General features: G+C 38.8%; 1 protein-coding gene across 2 annotated transcripts; it reads right to left on the bottom strand.

The window, feature by feature from the left end:
* LOC135222750 (putative methyltransferase DDB_G0268948) lies at positions 1 to 21,122 on the bottom strand. 2 transcript variants are annotated; one of them, XM_064260998.1, is made up of 8 exons: positions 20,985 to 21,122; positions 16,443 to 16,577; positions 13,637 to 13,800; positions 12,290 to 12,414; positions 11,065 to 11,150; positions 10,084 to 10,187; positions 9,284 to 9,424; positions 1 to 2,040 (listed from the first exon to the last, which is right to left on the bottom strand). In XM_064260998.1, exons 1-8 carry the CDS (start codon positions 20,985 to 20,987, stop codon positions 1,941 to 1,943), a joined length of 858 nt encoding a protein of 285 aa, XP_064117068.1. In that variant the 5' UTR covers positions 20,988 to 21,122; the 3' UTR covers positions 1 to 1,940. The 2 variants fall into 2 exon arrangements, with proteins under 2 accessions (XP_064117068.1, XP_064117069.1); XM_064260999.1 differs by having other exon boundaries at positions 20,903 to 21,058.
* Positions 21,123 to 26,374: the final 5,252 nt, after the last annotated feature.

Raw genomic sequence — 26,374 nt, 5'->3', positions numbered from 1 at the left:
TTCATATAGAGTTAGTATTTAATATAAAAATACAGTATAACTTTATTAACAACATATACAACCCTCTAAAATTAATTCTACTTTCATATAAGCACCTACCGTTACCTGATACTCCTAAGGTTATTTACAGGTTCATTACACCCTGCATGTACAACATATTTCAAAGAGTAAGAGTCACTTACGAGAATGGAAATCAGAAACCAAGGATCCTACAAAAATAAAAGTGTGTGTGCATATGAGTACTTCTACAGCAAGACATATACAGACACCACTGTCTTACAAATGAGTTACATTGCAGATGGCTGCTTGTATGTTGAATTATTTGCATCTTCATGACTAAGTACAGTATGATATAAAATCAATGCAATACTGTATGTTACACTGTACATATAATACTGTATGTACAAAATAAGTTTGTGATCCCGTTGTTTACATCTCTGAATGTTTGTAAGTAGAGTTGTGTCTGTAACTATTACTATAGTCTACATAACATTGAAATTAGAAAATACCTCAAGTAATCTTTTGCAATAATATACATTTTCATGATAAATTTATCATTTGGATACTTACCTACTGTTCAAGATAGCTTACATCTCCTTGCCTATCGGCACAGAGATATAAACTATCTTGATCAGTAGGTAAGACGCATTCAAAATATGTTTCTATTATTAGTAGTACACTTTACCACAGCATAATAAAGTATTACATAAATAACAGCAACCAAATAAAGTGTATACATCATGAAAAACAACATAGTTTAATCTTAACTATTATTAAATACAATGTTTTCTACAACAAAAACAAAAATTTTGGGCAACATTTTCCTTCTAAGAAGAAGCAACCTAAAGTCCTCCTCTAATAATAACCAAAAGAAAACAGTGAATAAGGGAAAAGAAAAAAGGAACTTATCCATAAAGGCAGCAAGAGACTTTACGATAAAAGATCAAAAGAAAGAAGTTTAAAGTATCAGAAGAGCAGAAGTAGACTCCTGATTAGGAAGGTGTAGAGTAGGAGGATCAAGTCAACTGGAATCTCTGATAGAAGAATTAGTGAAAAAACGAAGGAGGAACAGTGTGGCTTTTCCACTACGAAAGCAAGCTATAGATACATCAGGATAGATGAGAGGAGGGAAATTTTGATTCCAGAAGTTCTGATAACTTTACTGGTCAAGGAAAATACATATTTTTGGTTGGAAATTTGATTAGAACATATGAAAAGATTTACAGCTCAAAAGTAGAGTGGTACAAAGATTCACGGCACATAATAAAAGAAGTGTAAAAGTAGGAGATAACATGAATCACTCATTAGCCAGCTCTCTTAGTTGGAAGGAGGGAAATTTACAGCAAAAGAGTATACATATGCCTGAACCATGAAAGTTACAACTCATAAACATTCAAGGCCATGAGGTCAGGGTTTCAGCTACCAATGTAACATTCCCACTGTTTGGAGGGAACCAGTAGGGGACAGGTGAAAGTTGAGGTTATGGAAACAAGAGTTGTGTGAATTTCCAAGGGGTCAAGAAATCTAATGTAGGTGTATTACTTGGTAGGGTTTCAGAAAGAGGAATGGTAAAGAATGTTGGACACAAGGTCATGATGATCAGGAACGTGTACAGAAGAATAATCTTTTCCATCTCAGTTCCCCTCCCCCTCCCCACCACTGTGTTGTACAATAACGTTCCTAATGTAGATCAATATTATTAGCAATTAGTTTAGTGACCCTATTAAATCACTGTTCAACAGGACTTCAGTGTGTACAAAGATACGTTTCTCTAAGAAATTCTCCATATCCAATTTATATAAAACCATCTAAACTACCAACAATATGTATACCCATAAATTATCACAATAAAATAATACAAATTATGACTATTGTACAAAGTGCAATTAGTAAAAAGTTATTACAATTCTCCACAACTAACATTCAGTACCTAAAACTGTTCACATACTAGGCTTACGGCCCATGAGAAGGAAAAACTGTAAACGCATGCAAACCTGGGTGTCTTCTGGAGCAGTTGATACGTCTAGGAGCTTCATAAACCTGAAATAATACAAACAGATAATAATTATTTGTGGTAAGAAGAATACAAGAGGCTGTGAATATCAAATGAATATTACAGATAACATGATATTGTAATGATACAATAAAGTTTGTTCATACTTACCTGGCAGATATATATATAGCTGTATTTTCCGAAGTCCGACAGAAATTAAAAAACTTACGACACACGTAGTGGGAGTCAGGTGGTTAGTACCCATTCCCGCCGCTGGGAGGCAGGTATCAGGAACCATTCCCATTTTCTATTCATAATTTTATTTCCACTGTCTCCTGAGGGGAGGTGGGTGGGTACTAAAATTATATATATCTGCCAGGTAAGTATGAACAAACTTTATTGTATCATTACAATATCATTTTGTTCATGAAACTTACCTGTCAGATATATATATAGCTGAATCCCACCTTTGGTGGTGGGAAGAGACAGAATAGAATTTTAGGAAACATATACATGCAGATAATTGATATCTTGGTTCCTTACCTGTTAGCATAGCTGGCTTCGTGGTTACTGCCACGTAAGTCTTGCTTGTGCTATTAGAGGTAGAGACCTATAAGCTGGTGCACTCAAGATGATCTGTCAACGGGGGCATGACCACGATGTGACTAGACCATTGACCATACAATGAGGGCAACAAAGTAAAAAACCACCTGGCCTAGTCTACCAAAGGTATTCCACTAAACTAGACTAAAGAAGGGAGATCCGCCTCGGGCGGTTGACCCCACAACCAAAAAACACACACAATTAAAAGCTCACCTAACCACTAAAGGAAAGGATGAGTGCTACCTCCTGCCCCAAAACAGTGTCTGCAGCGACGTATGGTCCAAGCGACGAGCAATGTTCGTATGTCGCTTTCACCTCCCGCAGGTAGTGTGAAGCGAACACCGAGTTGCTCCGCCAATATGTGGCACTCAAAATGTCACTGAGTGCCATATTTCTGTGAAAGGCTATCGAGGTCGAAATAGCCCTCACCTCGTGGGCATTCACTTTTAAAAGCTTCATGTCACTATCACTACATGTGGAATGAGCTTCCTTAATGGTGTCTCTCAAGAAGAAAGAAAGCGCGTTCTTTGACATGGGAAGATCAGGCTTCTTAACAGAGCACCACAAGTTACCCGAAGGTCCTCTACAGTCCTTCGTTCTGTCTAAATAGAATTTGAGAGCCCTGACAGGGCACAGGACTCTCTCTGGCTCACTACCCACGATCTCTGTCAAACCCTTGATTTCAAATGTCTTGGGCCAAGGGTTGGAAGGATTTTTGTTCTTTGCTAAGAACATAGGGCTTAAAGAACAAACTGCATCAGAGTTCTTAAACCCAACATGCTTGCTTATTGCCTGGATCTCACTAACTCTCTTCGCCGTCACCAGAGCAGTTAGAAAAAGTGTCTTCCTTGTAAGGTTTCTAAGCGAAGCTAAGTTGAGCGGTTCAAAATCACTGGACATCAAAAACTTTAGAACAATGTCTAAGTTCCAAGAAGGAACTCTTGGTTGAGATACCTTCGAAGTCTCGAAAGACTTCAGAAGATCATGAAGGTCTCTGTTATTGGCTAAGTCCAGCCCTCTATGCCTAAAGACTACATAAAGCACACTTCTGTAGCCTTTTATCGTAGGCACCGCTAAGCGAACTTCATTCCTCAAGTAGAGAAGGAAGTCTGCGATCTGGCTCACAGAGGTAGAGGTGGAGGAAATGCCTTTCTTCCTGCACCAGCTCCAAAAAACAGCCCACTTGGATTGGTATACGGCAATAAAAAGAAGGTCTCCTTGCCGTTGCGATCGCTTTAGCCACAGGTCTTGAAAAACCCCTCGCTCTGGCCAACTTCTGGATAGTCTGAACGCAGTCAGACTCAGAGCGGGGAGGTTTTTGTGATACCTCTCGAAGTGGGGCTGTTTGAGTAGATCTATCCTTGGAGGCAGAGTCCTCGGAAAGTCTACTAGAAAAGACATGACCTCTGTGAACCAGTCGGTCGCTGGCCAGAAGGGGGCGATGAGAGTCATTCTCGTTCCCTCTGATGCCGCGAATTTCCTTATTACTTCCCCTAGGATCTTGAACGGGGGAAAGGCATATACGTCTAGTCCCGTCCAGTCCCAAAGAAGGGCGTCTACTGCTACTGCTCCTGGGTCTAGAACTGGTGAGCAGTACAGCGGGAGTCTCGTTGTCCTGGAAGTTGCGAAGATGTCTACGAGAGGACATCCCCATAACTTCCACAACCTCTGGCATACTTCCTGATGAAGGGTCCACTCCGTCGGCAGAAGTTGACCTTGTCGACTGAGTAGATCTGCACGGACGTTTTCTACTCCTGATATGAATCTCGTCAGGATAGAGACGTCGTGTGCCTTCGCCCATAACAGGATCTCTTTTGCAAGGAAGAACAGGGATCGAGAGTGGGTTCCTCCCTGTTTCTTGAGGTATGCCAGGGCTGTGGTGTTGTCCGAGTTGATCTGCACCACATTGCCGGAGACTTCGTCCTGAAAGAACTGGAGCGCCAGATGAACTGCTGCCAGCTCCTTGAGGTTTATGTGCCAGGACACCTGTTCCCCTCTCCAGGTGCCTGACACTTCCTCCCCCCCCAGTGTTGCTCCCCACCCCGCGGAAGACGCGTCGGAAAACAACACTAGGTCGGGGCTCTGAAGCTTGAGGGAAAGACCCTCTGCGAGCTTCAAAGGGTCGGTCCACCATCTTAGATGTTCCTTGACCTCTTCCGATAACACCAGAATCGACTCCAAATTGTTTTGGTGCTTCCAATTGTCCGACAGGAAGAATTGAAGAGGTCTGAGGTGCAACCTCCCTAGGGAAACAAACTTCTCCAGTGAGGAAATGGTCCCCAGCAGACTCATCCATTCCCTCACCGAGCATGATTCTTTCCCCAGAAAGGTTGACACTTTGCTTAGGCAATCTAGTTGTCGCCCCTGGGACGGAAAAGCCCGAAAAGCCACTGAATCCATCTGAATCCCCAGATAGACTAAAGACTGAGAAGGGGTCAGATGTGACTTCTCGAGGTTCACCAGAAGCCCCAGGGACTTCATTAACGACAAGGTCGTGTGCAGGTCCTCCAGACACCGTTCTTTCGAGGAGGCTCGTACGAGCCAGTCGTCCAGGTAGAGAGAGATCCTGACTTTGGAAAGATGAAGCCATTTCGCAATGTTCTTCATCAGTAGGGTGTAGGGTGAATACCATCGGAGCAGTGCTGAGTCCGAAGCAGAGAGCCCTGAATTGAAACACTTTTCCTTTCAGGACAAACCGCAGGTATTTCCTGGACTGGGGGTGGATGGGGACGTGGAAATACGCGTCCTGGAGATCTAGTGAAGCCATCCAATCCCCCGGTCTTAAGGCTCCCATCACTGACTGAGGTGTCTCCATCTTGAACCTCTGCTTGATGACAAAGAGGTTCAGGTTGCTGACATCGAGTACCGGTCGCCATTCCCCCGACTGCTTTGGCACCAGGAACAGTCTGTTGTAAAATCCGGGGGAATTCAGGTCGGAGACCTGTTCTACGGCGTGTTTCACGATCATCTGATCTAGCAGATCGTAAAGCACTTGTTGCTTTTCTCCCCGATAAGAAGGTGACATGTCCCTGGGTGTCGTAGACAGCGGGGGTGGTTTCAGGAACGGGATCCGGTAACCCTTCTTTAAGATGTCCAAGGACCATTTGTCCGCACCTCTCTCTTCCCAGGCTTGCGCAAAAAGCTGAAGCCTGGCTCCAACCGGTGACTGAAGGACTTCTGTTTCACTTCTTGTTCTTGGCAAGCGCAGTGGCTCTGCCTCTGGAAGTGCCTCTTCCTCGAGGGGCTGGTCTCGAGGAAGAACTACCTCGAAAGGGCTTCGATTTCTTGAGAATCGAAACTCCCGAGGACGAAGGAACCGCAGGTCTCCTTGAAGATTGTGCGAGGAGATCTTGCGTGGCCTTCTCCTGTAGACTGGTAGCAATGTCTTTTACCATAGCCTGGGGGAAGAGATGATCCGAAAAAGGAGCGAAGAGCAAATCTGCCTTTTGTGACGGAGACAGATTTAGCTGTAAAATTGCAAAACAGGGATCTCTTCTTCAAGAGCCCTGTGCAAAAGTGAGCTGTAAGCTCCTCCGAACCATCTCTGACGGCCTTGTCCATACACGACATTACGCTGGACAGCTCCCCCAGACTAATCGAGTCGGAACCCCTAGACTTGGCATCCAGAACTCCCAGACACCAATCTAGAAAGTTAAAGACCTCTAACGTCCAAAAGAGGCCTTTAAGGTGGTGGTCCATTTCCGTAGTAGACCAGGAAACTTTCGAAGAGGACAGGTGAGACCTCCTCGAGGCATCCACAATGCTTGCGAAGTCTCCTTGAGCTGACGAGGGAAGTCTAATACCTACGTCTTCTCCCGTCTCATACCAAATGCCAGCTTTCCCACTAAGTCTCGAAGGTGGCAAGGCAAAAGAAGTCTTTCCCTGAGACTTCCTTTTCTCCATCCAGTCATGGACCTTACGAAGAGCCCTCTTAGTTGAAAGGGACTTCTTCATTCTGACAAATGCCGAGACCTTGTTGAGCTTGGAAGAAGAAAGTTGCGAAGGAGGAGAGCGAGGAGCTTCCGGATGAAACGTATCTCCAAACTCCGATTGAAGAAGGCGGGTCAATACCTGGTAGTCAGAAGAGACTGCCGCCAAAGGTTTCTCATCATCAACTTCAACCGAAGCGTCGCTAACCTCTGCTTCCGACACAGGTGAAGTCGGAGGAAGTAAGGCTGAACTAAGACTATCTGGTCTAAGTTTCCAAGAGGAGCGTTGCTGTGAAGTGGAAGGCAAAGCTGACTCCTTAATAGAAACTCCGGTTGTCTCTCTAAGACCCGAAGTAACTTGCAAAGTCTCATCAAAAACAGGTGGGTGATGACGAAAATCCACATCCTCGTCCACCCGAGCGTCGCTGGCGCACACCTGGCGTCCACTGGCGCACGCCTGGCTGCTACTAGCGCGGGATTGGCGTCCACTTGCGCGCTGCTGGCGTCCGCTGGCGCACGCTTGGCGTCCACTGGCGTGCGTATGACGTTCACTAAAGCGCGCTTAACATCTCGCGCGCGCTCTGCTTCCGCCGGTGCACTCTTAGATGCCACTGGCGCTCGCTTGGCTTCTGACCGAGCGTCAAGATCCTGAACTTGCACCAAAGCGTCCACGCAAATATCGAGCTCTCGCACTGCAAGTTTACGAGCGGGTAATACCGCTTCATGCGCAGAGCGAGTAAATTCCTCTTCACGTCCTCTAGAGAGCCGCTGGGGAGTCGCACGAACTCTAGCAGGCGAAGAAAGTGGAGAGATAGACGAGTGAGGAGAGGGAGAGGGAGACCTTCTAGATCTCTTCACAGGAAGACGGTCATCCTTTCTCCTGGGACGTGGTTGCGTCCCTCTCTTAGAAAGAGCATCAGCAAGTTGTTGCTGCAAAGAGCGCAGGATCTTCTCAGTAGGAGAGGATTCCTTGTCAGGTGACGGGCTGATCCTGTGAGAAGGCGAGGGGCGAGGGGACGCCTTCTTCCTTCTCCCAGGAACTGCCGTTGAACGCGCTCGGGAGCGACTGGGGCGCTCAACAAAGTCATCATCCGATGACTCCTTACGTTTCTTCTGTGGCGGGAAGGCTGCGAACATACTCTCAGGCGAAGATCGCCGCTCGAGAGCAAAAACTGGACGTGAAGCGTCACGATCACCAACGCTCCTTTTCAGCAGGCGTGAAACAGACTGAGAGCTCCACCCCTTGTGCAGGGAGGAAGCCTCTGAAGAAGAGAAACACTCTTTCAGGAGACGTGCACGCGCACGCTCCTTGGCAGTCTGGGTAGCGTCAACAGATACTGCCGAAGGCACGTCAGATCGGTGGGCGTTCCCCGTAACCCTCCTGCGGCTTTCGACATGCCCTCTCCCTGAAACCTGGGAGTCCGGCAGCGGTCTAGGCCTAGAGGCGAAATGGGGCCGATCTGACGCACCCTCCACAAACGAAGGAGCACTGTCACTGCACTTTGCACCTTCACTTTTGCCTTCTAAGGCGAGCACTTTAGATTCTAAATTACGAATCGACTCTAAGATAAGCGTAAGGGTATTACCCTCCACAGACACTGTTTCAGGGCCCGAAGGCAACACTACAGGGTTAGGAGTAGTGATTAAAGGAGGGTTAGTAGGAGAAACATGAACTTCCTGACGTTTACCTGAAACGCTCCTGGAGGAAGACCTCCTTAACCTATCCCGTTCAAGCTTACGAAGATAGGACTCATAGGCTCTCCATCCAGAATCAGAAAGACACTCACATTCCTTGCAGCGACTTTCATACATACAATCATGCTCTCTGCAACTCTTACACAAAGTATGAGGGTCTACTGATGCTTTCAGTAGCCTACCTCGACAATCACTCTTGGTACAAAACCTGGCGCTAGCCGAACTAGAACCAGACATCTTATTTAAAGAGAAATCAAGCCAAAATCAATCAAATCCACAATTAACGTGTGCCTAGCCACCGATCCAAAAGTCAAGATACCAAAAAATCAAAAAGGGGTACTTATAGTAGCCAAGTTTCCTAAATTCAAGACGGAGGTGCTGAAAACTGTGTTTACAACACTGGCGACAGAAAAATTATGAATAGAAAATGGGAATGGTTCCTGATACCCGCCTCCCAGCGGCAGGAATGGGTACTAACCACCTGACTCCCACTACGTATGTCGTAAGTTTTTTAATTTCTGTCGGACTTCGGAAAATACAGCTATATATATATCTGACAGGTAAGTTTCATGAACAAACTTGTGGTTAATAAGGATATTTCTTCTTTGCTCACAAATAGCAATGAAAGCAAATTAACTTGTACTGTATAAAGGAACAAAACTTTTCAATACAACTTATCCTGGGATCCCAAAACAGAATCAAATTGTAAATGAATGAACAATCTTTTGAACTTATTGACAGGAAAGATTCATTATGCAAAATAACATTCAAAATACATCAAACAATTACAAAAATTTAAGATAAATCTCTATTGCAGTATTTGCAAATGACAAAAATATTAACTACCTCCTACTTAGGATGGAACTTACATCTCCCATTCTAAATAAATATGATAGCACCAACACTTAGAATTCTAAATTATACTAATGCATTATGGATAATTTTGGAAAGGAAGACTATAAAAATCTCTGTCATTTGAAAAAGAATGGGGTTATGTAAGGCATTTACAGAAAACTGTATATTTGTATGGAATCAAATTAAATTACTGTCAACTGTCACTAACCCATTTTGGAAATCATCAAGTATTTTTTGAGCTGCTAGTTCCCCATTTTTCTCCTTGAAATTCTGAAAACCTGACCAAGAAGTAAGGTAGCCAGTTATATCCGACACTGACATCATCTTATCTACGTAATGCGTTTCATCCCTGAAAGTAAAAGAACCAGCACATCAATTTGTGGTCTTATCTTGTATAGACTGTCAGAATGATTTAGCTCAACTATCATTATTAAACTGTTTATAATGTCTACAGATTTGAACTGTTCTGTTTAAGAGACAATGATTTTTTTTAGACATTCTATACTACCTGCTAGGAAAATTGTCTTGATAAGAAGTCTTAAATTATATTTCTATGTACACAGACACCATCCTTCTTAAGAACATTCAAGAGATGCAGACAAATAATATCGCAAATTAAAATTGTGTTCACAGAGCTCCCCTTTGCCACCTGTAAGTTCAAACTTTTGTTTTGCATGCCTATTTGTACAACAGTGCTGTATGAACAGTGTACTGTGTTTTAGGATGAAAAAACATATGGTACTGTATTGATTTTACTATATCATACTGTATTTATAAATAGGCATGAAGAGTATACAGTAATCAAGTTAAAAACAGTTCCATATAGAATCGGCCACTTGGACCTAAACTCGTCTGTAAGCAGAGTGGTGTCTGTAATCTTCAAAACTGGGCAGAAAATATTTTGAACACAAGACAGTTCAAACTACTAAAGAGCTACAAGCAAAATTTTCATTAAAATTCTGAGCATCAAAAGCTCTCTGAGAATCAACAAACACTTGGTTAACAAACCTGACAATACCAGGATATGGGATGACGAATCTATCATCCGAATAGGCTTCATCCACATCTTTTCGGGCACTTCCCCAGCAGCCTTCTGTTTCTACTTTATATACCTTTGAAGTAAATACAAAGTTATTTACAATTTTGTTTTTTTTTTTGTGTTTCAAGTCCTGGACTTCAATGAGAAAATCTTTACCCCACTGGAGGGTTGATTAAACAGAATGAATGCATATCATCACCCTTTATTTCTTGCAAAGGATATGAAAAAATCACCTTAAGAATTTACCTTCTTAAAATACTGTCATCCAAAATTTGTCAAAACTAAATTAGGAGAAAACAAACCCAAATGAAAATCATGAATAATTTACCTACCTTGCCCCAACCCCTAAGTGACTGATGTCAATTACAGCATCCTTTAGCAATGCTAATTAATACTAAAAATTACAAACATTCAGTATAGAAGCCACTTAACATTTCATAATGTGCAAATCATTACATACTTTTCCTCATTAAACTAATTATATGTAAAACAACACTTGATAACCATCCTTAAAGTATCCAAACCTTATTTTGGACAGAGAGTCTCTATGTTGTTTAGCCAAGTTCATTATAATACATGACAGTAATAACGTAAAAGGCTACTACAATGTGGGTTAATAACGTCAACGCCACCTAATGGAAATATTTTCCTATTATCACTGGGAACACTACCCACAGCATTTTTGGAGGTGTTTTAAGTATTTGCAGATATTAGCTAGGGGCTGAAGTACTACACATCCCCCCGAAATCCGGGGGTAGACTGTATAAAATTTGTTTCAGCTACCAGAGTATTACTGCTTTTGGTTTGATAAAATCTTATGAATATATAAAATGAAAACATACCCTCGGAATGCAGTTTGTGACTATACAACACCATGGCAAATATTAAAGTGTTTTACATAAAACATTTAAAACTGTTTACACATAGATAACGAAAGAATTACAACTTACATGATCAAGAAGTCCATACAATTCTTCTGAATGATGCTTATGAACAGGTCTTGGGAACAAGTAACCATAAAGGGCCAGAACACCACCTGAACAAAACAAAAATGTCTTTTGAAAAGTTCACGTCCTAATAAGCCACTTTAAATTCTGTACCACAGCAACATTGCAACTTAATAGAAACTTTGGTGGTCTTGCCTTCTAATAAGTAACAAGGACCCTACATCATAGCCTCCTCTAGAACATTTTTTAGACATTATTATTATATATTACATTCATAGATGAACCCTATTCATATGGAACAAGCCCACAGGGGCCACTGACTTGAAATTCAAGCTTCCTAAGAATAATAAGGTGTTCATTAGGAAGAAGTAAGAGAAAGTAAAGGGAAATACAGAAAGAAGATATCCCACTTATTAAAAATAAATATAGATAAATACTAGATAAAATGTATCAAAAATCAAGAAGAATAGTACATGCAGTCCCTGGCTTACGATGGGTTCGGCTTACAACATTCCGAGGTTACAACGCTTTTCAATTATATTTATCAGAAATTATTTCCAGGTTTTCGATGCATGTTCCAGGGTTACGGCACTTACAATGCTGATCTGACAGAAGAAATATGACTCCAAAAATGCAAAATAATCAATATTTGAAGGTGTTTTAATGAAAAATGCAATAAGAATCCAGTTTATATAGATTTTAATGCACCCAAAGCATTAAAAGTAAGATTTTCTTAGGATTTTTGATGATGTTCCAGCTTACGACAATTTTCGGCTTACAACACATCTCAAGAACGGAACCCCCGTCGTAACCCAGGGACTGCCTGTACCTATTAGGGTAATAATGCACTGCATTTTTGCTTGAACTGCTGAACATATCTTACAGCTGGCAATCCTACATAGTTCCTACCTTTAAATAACCAGCACTTCACAATTAAAATTCAATTTCAGAGATATGTTGACAAATGTATGACCTCTAAAATTTTAGAAGACTCATATAAAACTGTTAATGATGATGAGGAAATGCTTTCTCAAAACCATCATTTAAAGTAAAGAATTAACACTTAAAAGTACATAATACCACATACACATTCATGAAATGTGTAATGCCATAATATCTAATTAAACTTTATGCTATAATCAAAGTAATACATTTTCAAAAACAAGTTAGATGAAGAAAATTTTCAGAGGGAATATTAAAAAAAAATCTAAAAAAATGATGCTCTTACCTGGTACAAGAATCCTATCAACTTCTTTGTAAAAGGCAGGCATATCAAACCAATGGCATGCCTGGCTGGCTGTTACGAGTTGTACACTGTTTTCTTTGAAAGGAAGTGCTTCTGCACCACTAACCCTGAAAAAATGTTTGGAACACCTTGAAATAAAAGATCTGATATAATAGCACATCCTCCAGATCCACAAAAATTATCTTAAAAATGACACAAATCACAACTGTTATAGCCAATTAAACAATAAACTGGTAAGATGACAGTGTCAAAATGTAATGGACATATCAAAAACTATGTAAACATACTTTTTCTCCCGACTGACCACCCATCAATCCAAATCTAATTGTATAATATCTATCTCCATATCTCATGAAAAGAACTTACAACTTTGTTTAACATAAACAACACACTAACTAAATTAGCCTGGGAACAAAGACAGTAAAATGAGATGGCAAAATTCACACAACCAAAAAGTAAACACTGAAAACTTATAAAGTGCTGAAATACAACAGCTTCTGCAGATAAGAAGTAAATGTAATAACCACATATGAGTATGAATTGGCAATAGAAATCAAGCAAAATTTTGTATATAAGACTCCAATAAGACCAAAACCTTACTCTTTGGCTTACTAGTCCATCATCTATCTAGCAAGCAAAAACAGCCTTGGCAGTAAAAAAACTTTCAAAAACCCCCAACCAGTCTTCTGACTGATTTTAATTTAGATTATTCAAAAGAAATTGTTTAATGTTTCATAATGCCTTCATCATCCATCATCCATGTTACTACAGTCAACACTATAATGCAGTTTCACATAAAGCCCCTAGAACAGGCACTTCCTCAGTATAATAGAATACAAAACAAGGTTAGAACTACAGGCAGTCCCCGGTTTACGGCAGGGGTTCTGTTCCTGGTGACGCCACATAACCCAAAAAACGCTGTAAATGGAACATCATAATAATAATGATGGAAATAAATAGTGCTTATGGCACTGTAAAACTGGGTTATGGTGCCGAAAAATCAGGTTAACAGCCTCATGAGCCACGTGCCATAAGGTTGGAACGCCATAACCCAAGACTGCCGTAACCCGAGGCTGCCTGTATACCAATTTTCCAGTGAAGCACAAGAAAAGCAACTAAAATACTTCCCAACAAACAAATTGCACTACCACTGATGTGAACACCAAACCAGCAGAAAACAAGATAGGTAAATAAAGCAGGTACAAACCTCCTATTTTCTTTAAATTTTTTTCAAATGCAGCTCAAAACTTAGTGCTACTATATAAATGTTAGTTGAAATTCATGGAAATAAAATCAATTACTGTGCTTCCTATGGAGGCAGCAACTTACTTGAAACAAATTTTTGGATTAGATAAAGAAAGCTTGGCGGCTTCAGAAACTTGTGCTGCTGATATGTCAAGGCCTGTAACATTCTCAAAATAAGGAGTCAACACTTCTGTGCTCTGGCCTGTGCCACATCCTACATCAGCAGCCACATCCAAAGTTCCCGAGTACTGAGCAAGATAAGATGAAACCAAAGTAAATAATACTACAGCAACATGAAAATATATTAAATTTGTGTCAAAGAAATGATATATTTTCATAAAAATATTGCTTTCAGTGATCAGATCCTAAAAAAAGAACATAAATTGCTGAATTATTACAAATCCAGAAATGTTCACTGTCAATAGAATCAAGAATAAAAGAACACTGACATGCAAATTAAACTTCTTCCACTTCACATATTGCCCATACATGAACAGAGAAAACATGGAGACAAAGTGCATTGTATAGAAGGTATAGAAGAATTCATATGAAATAAAATATGATAACCAGCCATTAAATACACAAATATGGACAAACTGAATGGAAACTTACACAAAAATGGAGGAAACTCTGAAGAGGTGAGATAAAAAAGAAGCTGAGATTGCAAACAATTGCTGGAGAGCAATGGGAAGGTCATACGACAGAATTAAAAATGAAGAAGCTTCTGAAAGATAATGTTCCAAAGAGAGTTAGCTTAACAGATATTACGGTTATCATGATGATTTGGGCATGAGATGAGAAAGGAACAGGAGCAGTCAGTCAGAGTAAAGGCAGAAATGGGAGTGGCAAGACAAAACATGGTAGGAAGATAAAAAAAAGTCAGGGAGCAGACATCACTGAACATACGTATGGACCAGATGAAAATTCAGGCAGACAGTGCACAATCTAGGAGTTTGCACAATCTGGGAGAGTGGAGACAACCCTGGAACAACAACAGAAAACGGATGCTGATGCTATTATAAATGAGGCAAGAGCAATAAAATCAATCATCCAGTTACGGAGATGCTAACAATACACCTGGAAGTTGAGGCAAGTATCACGCAATGAAAAGTAAGCTAATCTGAACTCCGGAGCACCAAACAGACGACGGGTAACAGGCCAAGCTCTGAGGGCCACTAACTTTGAGAACCAATACTATACCAACAAACACCACATACAGAGTTGATGTTTATGAATGATTTGGTCCTACAGTGGTCCCCTGTGTTTGCATGAGATGCAAACCAGAATCCCCCCGTGAATAGTTAGAACCTGAGAATAGTTGGAACCCCTATAAAAATGCTTAAAATGGTCTATTTTGTTAGTTAACACTCAAGAAAAACCCACAAGAATGTTTATATTTATTTTTTTAATAGCTTTATCACAAAAAGTGCATTTTATGTTGAAATTGATAAAAAAACCAGGAATTTGTGGAGATTTTTCATTGAAAAATACCGCGAATAGGCGAATTTCCCATGAATAATGGGGGGATAAGTTCCAGAGAGAAATCCGTGAATGCATGAGTCCGCGAATCCGGAGAACGCAAATACGGGCGGCCCACTGTAATACTAAGGACAGAAAATGAACTGATACTGATGAACAAGAACCTATTTCATGCCAATACTTATGATAAGGGACATGAGACTACACACTGATCATAAGCTGGTGATGTAGACTGATGACATTAGAATGAGGACAACCGCTGTGCTTGAGCGGAGATTGTCAATAAACCTAAACTGAATATCAGTACTGCAATGACTGTAAAATTGTTTTTAGAAATAATTTGTAATTATAACTGCTACCTACTAAAACCATCTAAATAATTTGTAATTATAACTGCTACCAACTAAAACCAATTTTGAAGTAATTTAACCAATTCAAAATATTGTAGAAAAATACAGAATGTATGTCTCCACTCAAAATGGGCATTAGAGAATATTATTACAGGCAAATAGTTTAACCAGAACACAGGTCTGAAAGGTTTGTTCTTCGACCTACCTGAGCTGAACTGAATATAGAATTTGGGCTAAAGGCCAAGCACTAGGACCTATGAGGTCATTCAGCACTGAAATGGAAATTGACAGTAAAAGATTTGAGGGGTGCAACAACAGGAAAACCTCACAGTTGCACTATGAATTAAGTGTTAGGAGAGGGTGGAAAGTAAGATGAAGAAAGACAATACGAAAGGAGGTACAGTAAAAAGGAATGGAAGTAGTTGCAGCTAGGGGCCAAAGGCATGCTGCAAAAAACTTTAAGTAACAGTGCACTGCACGAGGTCTACTGACAGCACTACCCCCCTATGGGGGTTCTTATGCATAGCACTTTCTTAAAAATTGAATCAATGGCTAATCTGTGCAGGAATTTCTTTCCAATACTTGACATATGTTGTTGGTTGAAATTTGGTTCAGAGTTAAACTGCCAATACAGATATGCTTAATATTGTTGTTCTAAATTCTCTTTATTCATGGAATGTCTCTCTTCTGGAAAAGCTTTATTCTATTCAAGAAGCACAGTCATATATCTACTTTTGTGATGTGCAATATTAAGAATTAGTTGGGCATGTTTAAGTTTGAAGTGGTGTAGCAAATAAAATAGAAATGTAGTAAAATTAAATGCACCAACATCACCATGTTTTTATGTCAAGTTTCCATGTATATGAGGTTAGGCAACCCCATCTTAAGACAGTATTAATATTTGTAGCAATAGTTACACCTCTTCAGAAACTCTTCCGTACAAACTATCCTATTAAGTTAAAACAATTACTGCAATCATCACTTACATAAATATAATGGACAAGAGTACTATATACATATTCATACTAATAAAAATCCTTGCAGTAATTAGTTTAACTTACCCCTTCTTTCAAGAAAGAAACAATACGCCCAATAAGACTTGTTGGAGGCTGTGGTCTAAATTTTGCATAAGCAGCTGCATGAGCTGCTCCTTCAAAGAATCGATTAGCCATGATTAACCTTGTGGATAGAAGAACCTGTAAAAGAAATTTTCACATCAATTACAGTACAGTACTGTTTAACAAAATTTTAAAAAGTGGTAATATGGAGGAGTTAAGGAGTTCCATTTGACAAGCTCCTGGAGAGAGAGAAGAGAGAGAGAGAGAGGCCCGGAGTAGAGGGAGAGAGAGAGAGACCCGGAGAGAGAGGAGAGGGAGAGAGGGAGAGAGAGGACGAGAGAGAGAGAGAGAGAGAGGTGGAGAGGAGAGAGAGAGGGGTTGTGTAAATTGCTGTATGGATAGTTAATGACTGAATTGGTTGTTGGTAGTTCTGGGCTGTCTGCTGGTGCTGTTGATTGTTAGAGTTCTGTGTTTTTGGTGAGTTTTTAGTCAGTCTTTGGTGAGAGCTGGTGAGAGTTAGTAGTGTCGGACAGTTATTTGAAGGCATTGGAAATTGGTTGAGTTTTGTGTTTTGTTTTGTTGTTTTGTTTAGTTAGTGTTTTTTTTTTTTTGCTTAGAGTTGTTGTGCCTGTGCTGTACGTGTTTGTTTGTGCAGTGGTCTTTTGTTGTGTTGTTGTGTTTTGTTGTTATATGTGATTTTTTGTGTTGTTGTTGGTATTTCTGTGACCTCAACCAGCGGACAGCACAGGGTAGCCCGGAGTAACTGGATTGATTGATAAGTACAGGCAGTCCCCGGGTTACGACGGTGTCGGCTTACGACGTTCCGAGGTTACGACACTTGTCAATAGACGTTATTTCCAGGGTTACGACGCCTACAACGCTCATCTGGGAGATAAAATATGACACCAAAAATGCAAAATAATCAATATTTGAAGGTTTTTTTTGATGAAAAATGCCATAAGAATGCAGTTTACTAGTTTTTCAATTTGCAAAAAGCCCAAGAAAAGCATTAAAAGTAAGGTTTTCTTAGGATTTTTGACGATGTTCTGGCTTATGACGCGTCTCAAGAACGGAACCCCCGTCGTAACCCGGGGACTGCCTGTACATGTGTTTTCAGTTTTTTGTTTTTTGTGTTTTGTTTTTTTTGTTTTGTTTTGTATAGGTGTAGGTCAATTGTCCTGCGTGTATGCTGTAGTGTGTAGAGGAAAGTGTGACTGGGGTGGATTTGGCAGCTAGAGTGATTAGGTTAATGTGGGGGTGGGGGGGGGGGGGGGGGTGGATTTTGCCAGCTTCTTTTTCAGCTTGTGATCCCGCCACAGCAATAAAATAATTCAATTAAGAAATACTTATAAAAGTAATGGACATGACTCTTGAAACCTATAAAAGGGATTTTGATGAAGGAAAAATCTATTTCTGGGGAGAGACCTGTGTCGCCCGGTGAAAAGGAACCTGCTATCCACTTTTCTAGTATAAATAGTTTCTAAATATACCAGAGAAAAAAGCTAGCATTGGTATGCACGGGTTACTACCCTCGCGCGAGCACCCAAAGGGCGTCGGGTATAAAGTTCAGGGTGTGTGTAAGCCACTATTCACAGGTCATCTGCCATTTAGAGATTTCCTTTCCAAAATTATCCTTTTCACCAGCGAACACAGGTCAACCCAGAAAGATATTTTGGATGAATGCAGCATATGGCTTGTATCTAAACAAACACAGACATTATCCTTTAACCAATCAGTGAGGATACGTACGATTTACATATACAGGCCATCATCTGATACAACTGCCCTATATGACAGTAAATGGTATATAAATGTTAAAAGACGCTGATGATACTTTTTACAAAGATGTCATTTTTCTTTTAAAAATTTACCACCATCATAAAATTTTTTACTTGAGCTCTGTGGTAAAAGGAAAGACTGGCATATCGCTAGGGTCCGAGCTTGGTCAATAACGAAACATCCGCCTCATATATGCATGAGTTGCCAGATGCCACAGATTACTTGTTTTACAATCTTTGATTGTTTTTACCAGTTTCCAGCTAGCGCTAGAAGATTATCCTATTAAGACCGAAGGTTTGTTCCGCGTGTGAACAATGAGATCTCTCCTCTGTCCTGGGCTCTTTCTACCACAGCAACTATCCAGCCTAGGTCATAATCTATCCATTCTTCTGTAGTTTCCCTAGAATTCTTACAGGTTTTCATGTTGCTGCTTCCTTATGTAACTGTTTTTCTGACCAAATACTTTCAACCCTTCTCATCAAAAATCCAAACCATTTCAATTTTTGAGACTTCAATCTGTTCTCCAACCTCTGGGTACCAAACTCTTCAGATGAATATATATGTTGTAAATGGCATTATAATTATCACAGTGATTTCAAGTACAGTCTGTCTGTGAACTTGAGAGAAAAGAAATATACTCTTTAGGAAATAAAAAATCTTACAAAAATGTACTTAAATAATAGTCAAGTTCCGAGTCTGAAGGTATCTTGAAGATAAAACATTTTGACAAGTACAAATAATGATATACCTATACCCATTAGAATACATACAAATGGATTTCAACTGAGTTTTCACAAAGCTTAGGAACTTATCCAGATGTACATTTGTTAGGGAATAAAATGTAGCTTCTGTCAGGAATGACTGTAAAAGTTCTTTTAAATTTGAATGTTCTACTCAAGTTCTAAGCCTATCCAGTTCTTCTCTCTGTGCTAATTTTTTCCCTCCCTAATGAAGTACAATAGTTCCTGTTTAATTAGATGCCTATACACCAATAAGAACCAAAAAATCATGGATTTTTAGTTATTGGCGATTTTCGGTTATCATAATGCCGTCAGAAAAGAACCCGTTCCGATAACTGGGGACTGCTTGTATAGTGGTGTTGAGACAATTCACACCTGGTAAATTTGATATCAATATTAAAATTATAATTTTCATACTGAAAGATACATCTCCAACACTTTAATGGTAAGCAAGTCTCTCCATTCATCTTTACCATATACTCTTCAGCTGGTGTTACTATAACAATGTCTTTTGTTTATTTTTAGTATTGTGTCAAATGGGTAGTTGCCAAGTGGGGAACAACACCCTACCACTGCAATGAAGGATAGTGAACAAAATTAGAGGACTACCAAGTACTTTTCAGGTAGTGTTTACCTTTAAGCAACTAAGCCTATGCGCCCATTTTTTTGTAAAATGTTATTTGCCATCCATTACGGGTAAATGTTAACTCCAACCTGAATCAGGTTTCAACATGTAATTAACGTTGCCGATTGATTATGATGGAAATCATGAAATAATGGTAGAAATAATAATGTTTTCACCATCAGAACCTGTGTCCGTCGTTCCCAAATGGTCCCCACATTTGAAACATATAGTAGAGTAAAATACCGAATGGCCGGCCTCTACCATGGCGCGACCATCTTCCTGGAAATTGGAAATTACGGCCTTAATTAGAGATTTGGAAGAAAAAACTTCCTTTAAGAGGAAAGTAGACGTCTCAAGGCATTGCTGGCTCTTGACTAATGTCTATCCTAGGTTACAGGACGTGTTAAAAGTACTTTTTTGGGAAGGTGGTCGTGCTACGGTAGAGGCCAGGTGGCCATTCTGTATTTTACCCTAGCCTAGGCCTATATAGGCCTGAGGGAAAACGATAAAATGTCAACTTGAGCAACTGGAATGCTAAAAATATTTTAAAAAGTATCAATATTTGAACATAATGTAGCGTAAATACTTAAGTATCCATTTGCCCACTTGAAACAAAAGGGTAAAAGTGACCATAGGCTTACTAGGCCTATTAGGCTAATATCAATTTAGGCCAAATATGGCCTACCAATATTAGTCTAGGTATATCTTTCTGTGTCAATGTAAAATACTACAGCAGAGACGATAATTAGTTGGTAATTCTAAGCCCTTATTCCGCGGTAAAGTAGACTATGGCAGTTGACGTTTTCCTACGTTATTTGGTAGTTATAGGGTACCTATCCGCGGTGGCCAACAAGAATTTAAAGTAATAATTATTCGGACGACTGTAATTAACCCCCAGGGGCCAGTACTAAACACGGCGAAATACATTGGACGCCCCAACCCCTAGTGGATGTCCTATCTGCGGTTACGTTCTATGCAGTCCGTGCGGAACTAGGTAGCTATTCTTTAGAAATACCCTGCAAGAAACATAACCGCGAATACGACATCCATTAGGGATTAGGGCGTCCAATGTATTTCGCCGTGTTTAGTACTGGCCCCTGGGGGCTATAATTACAGTCGTCCGATTAAATTCTTGTTCAGTAAGTAAAATAAACTGCATTGTCTACTTTACCGCGGAATAAGGGCTTAGAATTACAAATTGCTTATATAGTATGAAAACAACAGCAGAAAATAATCAAATCTACGCCTACGAAAAAAAAAAAAAAACGTCTAGTAGGTACGTGTAAAAAAAACTAGGCCTAACGAGGGTTACGACTTACTTTGTCGAATTTATAACAACCTAACGATTCTCCTTCGTTAGTTATTTCAAGACTGATATCTATGAATTGCTCTTAATCTCACCATTAGTCTGATTACTGCCCACACGTCGTAATATAAGATGATAAGACGTAGGTTTCTACTATCTCGAGATTCTTCTCCCGTCCAAGTTTTGAAGTGGTTTGTTTACAAGTCTCAGCTGGGGAGGGTTCAGGTGACGGTTCGGCGCGAACGGAAAACAGTTTTCTTCTGCATGTTAGTTATTAGCTGCCATAAAGATAATTCAGAGTTTTTAAATATCTATGAAATTTGTATTTAATTTGTAAATATCATTGCCAGTATGTAAAAATAATACCGATTACCGAGGTCAATATTGTACGTAGGGAACCATTGCTTGCAACATACCTAGCTGGAATTCCCCACGAGTGATACATTCTGAAATGAAATTTATTTTTTATTTAAATCACTCAGGTGTCACTTTTCACATACTTAAAACAAATATTGCATCAAGGAGTTGAGTATTAAAATTGCAAACTCTGCAACAGTGGGAGGTGTGTACATACCAAGTCTGTATACTGACTATACTCGTTTGTAGAATTTTTTATTTTGAAAATTCCAAATTTTACGCGAGAAATGCAGGTGAAGGATAATGCCGAGTGAAGAAAATTCCTCTGGTGATTCAGTAATCAAGAGAAGAATTATGGTTTTCTTGTTTATATATATATATATATATATATATATATATATATATATATATATATGTGTGTGTGTGTGTGTGTGTGTGTGTGTGTGTATAACTGAATCACGAAAGTTAGGAACGTGATAAATACTCTGTAAAAACTGGGCAAAAATCTAATGCATTATTCATTCATTGAAGTGAAAACAACCACCGAATTAATTGGATTGATAGTTCAGTAATTGCATGGTCAAGAGATGTCTTATCACGAAATCTTTTAGAATCTGCTTTAATACAACTTAATTTTCATTGTAATTTCAATGTTAGTCGTGGCCTTTTTCATTTAGACCCTTGTATCTGTAACATGTTTAAGAATGAACCTCAAAGATATAATTACGGACTTAAATAAAATCAGTTGCCTTAGAGTTATTAAAAAAATTTTGTTGTAATGTATGTCTGTCATGTATGGTGAATATGGTTTTGTTTACTAAGTTCCGAATAGCTGTCACCTATAATCCTTTAATTGTCTGGAAATTGTATCTGAGATATTGTCTTAAACCTTTAATTGCACCCATTGTTTATGCTTGTTTGGGAAGGTTTCTTATCTTCCAGGTGTGTCAGATTCTAGGTACTAATCCCTTTATAATCCCTATCGTCAGTTATACGAACCTTCTTGTATTGTCTTTTCTCGTATTTATGTCAGTATCTGCTCAGTAAAGGACTTTTAAAGTCGAAAGATCTCGCAGACCTCTTTCATTTATTTTTCCTTCGTGGAATTTATCTTTATATATATATATATATATATATATATATATATATATATATATATATATATGTGTGTGTGTATATATATATATATGAAAAAAAGCTTTATTTAAGAAAAGATTAGGGGAAGTTAATACTAACACGAACATATTTACTGTATTTGAGAAAGTGGCCACTGATTATTCTTAAACCATTTTTGAAAACTACACCTGATTATCAAAAGTTGAATATCAGAACCTAAGTTCATGTGTGTGTGTGTGTGTATGTGTGAGAGAGAGAGAGAGAGAGAATAAAGAGCCCCTTGAAGAATGGATGGCTTATTTTCCATAGCTATGACTATCGTACCTACGGGTACGATAGTCATAGCTATGGAAAATAAACGGTCTTCTTTCTCTCTCTCTCTCTCTCTCTCTCTCTCTCTCTCTCTCTCTCTCTCTCTCAATACAATATATATACTATAGTATGATATATATATATATATATATATATATATATATATATATATATATATATATATATATATACCCACATCACAAAAGTTCGGTCTAGATAAAACAATCGCGTCTGTCGGTTAGACCAAAAACTGTAAATCCAAAATGTAACAAAAAAAGAAAGAAAAAGAAACTTAATGAAAAGGCTTAAGCTTTAAATACCTTGCAAAATACCCAGAGCACGCGATAAGGAAGGCTGAAGGCTTCTATCAGCGTCTTCCACAGGAACGAAAGCATCTTTAAGACAAGTTTATGGCCCCGCCCCCCCAAAAAAATACACACACCGCGATAATGCGGATTTATAAACCTTTACTCGCAATAACTCTCAGGGCAAAACATGATGCCTTGGGCTGCATATAATCGGTATAATATTAAACAAGGAATTAAGCATGAAGATACACACACACACACACACACACACACACACACAGAACAGATAACAGGACAAGCAATCATGTCAGCGAATAACGTCATATGCTGAAATAAAAATTAGCATAAATAATATGAGGTGACAATTGTTTTTTTTTTCAGCTTAGATACATACAGTCAGGCTAGATTTTATATCAGTTTTATTATTATTATTTTTTTTTAGTATTATATCAATGACAGATTTTTTTTAAAAATGCAGTATTCTAACATCTTGAAAAATATCAGTCAGCGTTCGTATATCTTTGTGTTTTTCCACTTCCTATAAAACCTATACCCCGTAGTGCCTTCAGTTCACCTCACATGGTGCACTGTAGGCAATACTTAAGGTTCTTTACAGCGTCCCATCGGCCCCTAGCTGCAATCTCTTGCATTATTTTTTTACTGCACATCCGTTTATATTCTCCTTCTTCCTTCTGAATTCCCACCATCTTCAACAATCGTTTCATAGTGCAACTACGTGGTTTTCAAACTTTCTTACTGATAATTTCTCTCTCAGCGCTGAATGACCTCATAGGACCCAGCGCTTGGCCTTACAAAAACACAGAAACCACACAATGCCAAAATACCAGAGACATAAGAGGCGTGATTGATAGGCAAATGGTCTCTGGGTTTGCTAAGCCTAATCCTTGTTTTTGTTAGATAGTGCTAGATTTGTGACACCACCGACACATGCTTGCTGAACGCGCCTTATAAAAAAAGGAAAATATAAGTTAGAAAAGTCTTGCATAAGAGCCAGGCGATCTCTTTTAACATACTTAGTATTATTGTCTGTGCAACAAGAATTATTATTATTATTATTATTATTATTATTATTATTATTATTATTATTATTAAGATGATGAACCCTATTCATGTGGAACAAGCCCACCACCAAAGGGGCCACTGACTTGAAATTTAAGCTTCCAAAGAACACGGTCGTTCATTTGAAAGCAAATACAGAAGGTAATAAGAAATACCGAAAGGAAAAATCAATGATTAAACAAAAAAAAAAAACTAACAAATTAACAAATAAACAGATAAAAACGTCGGTAAATCATTAAAAAACAAGGCGAGTTGTTTTTTTTTGGGCAGAGTAGGTATCATCGTCTTATCTGCCTCATCGCAGCGTCTTCAAAGATAAGATATTTATGTTGCTAATCTCCGAATGTCTGTTGTTGTTTTGGACAATTCTTTGTGCTCAGAAAAGTTGCTGAAGCACGACTTCACTTTTGTGGTGAGAGGTTTTATAGGTAATGATTTCCAAATGATTGATGAACGTAGAAAATATACCAGATTTTTTTTTAATGAAACAAAAACTATAATTCACGATAGGTATCTGTAACAAAGTGAAGTTTTTTTTTTTTTTTTTTTTTCAAACAAACTCGAAAGCCTAAAATTCAGACAAGGTATCTGCAAAATATGGAAGTTTTTTTTTTTTTTTTTTTTTTTTTCAGTATAAAAAACTATCATTCAGGCAAGGTACCTGCAAAAGAGGTTTTTCACATAAAAAAAACTATTTCAGGAAGATACGATCTATAAAAAAGAATTTTTCACCTTAAAAATAAACAAAAGGAAGGGGTTTTTTCTTCTTTTTGCAAACAAACGAAAAAAAGCTATAAATAAGGCATAGTTTCAAATAACCTGAAAAAAACTAAAATTCACACAAGGTATTTGCAAAAAAGACAATTTGAAAAAAAAAAATAAACGAAAAACTATTTCAGGCAAAGGATTCTTACAACAATGGGAAGGTTTTTCTTTGTTCCAAACAAAGAAACAAACAAACAAACAAAAAACTATAATACAGGAATGGTATATTGGTATATACAACAAACTAATTTTTTTTTCTATTTCCTAACGAAAAAATATATATATAATTTAGGCAAAGTATCTACCACAATGGGAAGGTGTTGTTTCTTCTTCTTCTTCTTCTTCTTCTTCTTCTTCTTCTTCTTCTTCTTCTTTCCCGAAAATGGCGCAACACGGGTGGGACCTAATGGAGCCAAGAAAGCGTTTATCCGAAAGTTTGGGTAACCAATCTATCCTAATTTCACTCCGAGTTGAGGAGACGGTGTCCACCTGATTAGTGGCAGTGCACAATTTTCAAAACCTTTACTATAATGAAGAATTTAACATATTTTTAATCTTCTGTAAAAGAAGACTATTGAGATGGCTATATATATCCGTCCGCACTATTTAAGTCCGCCCTCAGATCTTGAAAACTATTGAGGCTAGAGGGCTGCAAATTGGTATATTGATCATTCACCCTCCAATCATCAAACATACCAAATTGCAGCCCAGTAGCCTCCTCGGTAGTTTTAATTTTATTTAAGGTTCAAACGGTATTCACATTTCTATGACAAAATATAAACTTTAAACTATTATTAGAATTTATAGTGAACATCATGTTGAATGAAACGAAAATAGAACTAATAATAAAATAAATAATAATAAGAATAATAAAATAATTAATAAGAATAATAATAAATAATAATATTCAGGTAATCCCAACGTACAACCAGATAGGGTGATACGTGCAAATAGACCAGACGTGACGTTGATTGACAAAATCAAGAAGAAAGTATTACTCATTGATGTCGCAATATCATGGGACACCAGAGTTGAAGAGAAAGAGAGGGAAAAAATGGATAAGTATCAAGATCTGAAGATAGAAATAAGAAGGATATGGGATATGCTAGTGGAAATTGTACCCATAATCATAGGAGCACTAGGCACGATCCCAAGATCCCTGAAAAGGAATCTAGAAAAACTAGAGGCTGAAGTAGCTCCAGGACTCATGCAGAAGAGCGTAATCCTAGAAACGGCGCACATAGTGAGAAAAAGTGATGGACTCCCTAAGGAGGCAGGATGCAAACCCGGAACCCCACACTATAAATACCACCCAGTCGAATTGGAGGACTGTAATAGAGCAAAAAAAAAAAAAAAAAAAAAAAAAAAAAAAATAATAAAATAAGGGGGGGGGGGGGGGGGGGGGGGGTACCGGGGGGGGACTAAATAATAAGAGCTTTACATCATTATCCCAATTTCCAGTTAATATCATGTCCAAAGCAACGAAAATATACAATACTAAAATAAAAATACTATAAACACTATTTATAGTGTTTATCCGTCCGCAC

This window comes from Macrobrachium nipponense, chromosome 8 (assembly GCF_015104395.2).
Source record: "Macrobrachium nipponense isolate FS-2020 chromosome 8, ASM1510439v2, whole genome shotgun sequence".
In the NCBI taxonomy this organism is placed as follows: Eukaryota; Metazoa; Arthropoda; class Malacostraca; order Decapoda; family Palaemonidae; genus Macrobrachium; species Macrobrachium nipponense.
Note: the sequence above shows the minus strand (reverse complement) of the source record. Positions and strands in the feature narration are given on the sequence as shown.

Bases quoted from the DNA above. Each gene is read 5' to 3' on its own strand.
- LOC135222750 (XM_064260998.1), bottom strand. The intron at 11,151-12,289 runs GTAAGAGCATCA...TGTTTTGTTCAG, and splicing joins TGATAGGATTCTTGTACCAG to GTGGTGTTCTGGCCCTTTAT. The intron at 9,425-10,083 runs GTTTGTTAACCA...TTTTACTTTCAG, and splicing joins CCATATCCTGGTATTGTCAG to GGATGAAACGCATTACGTAG.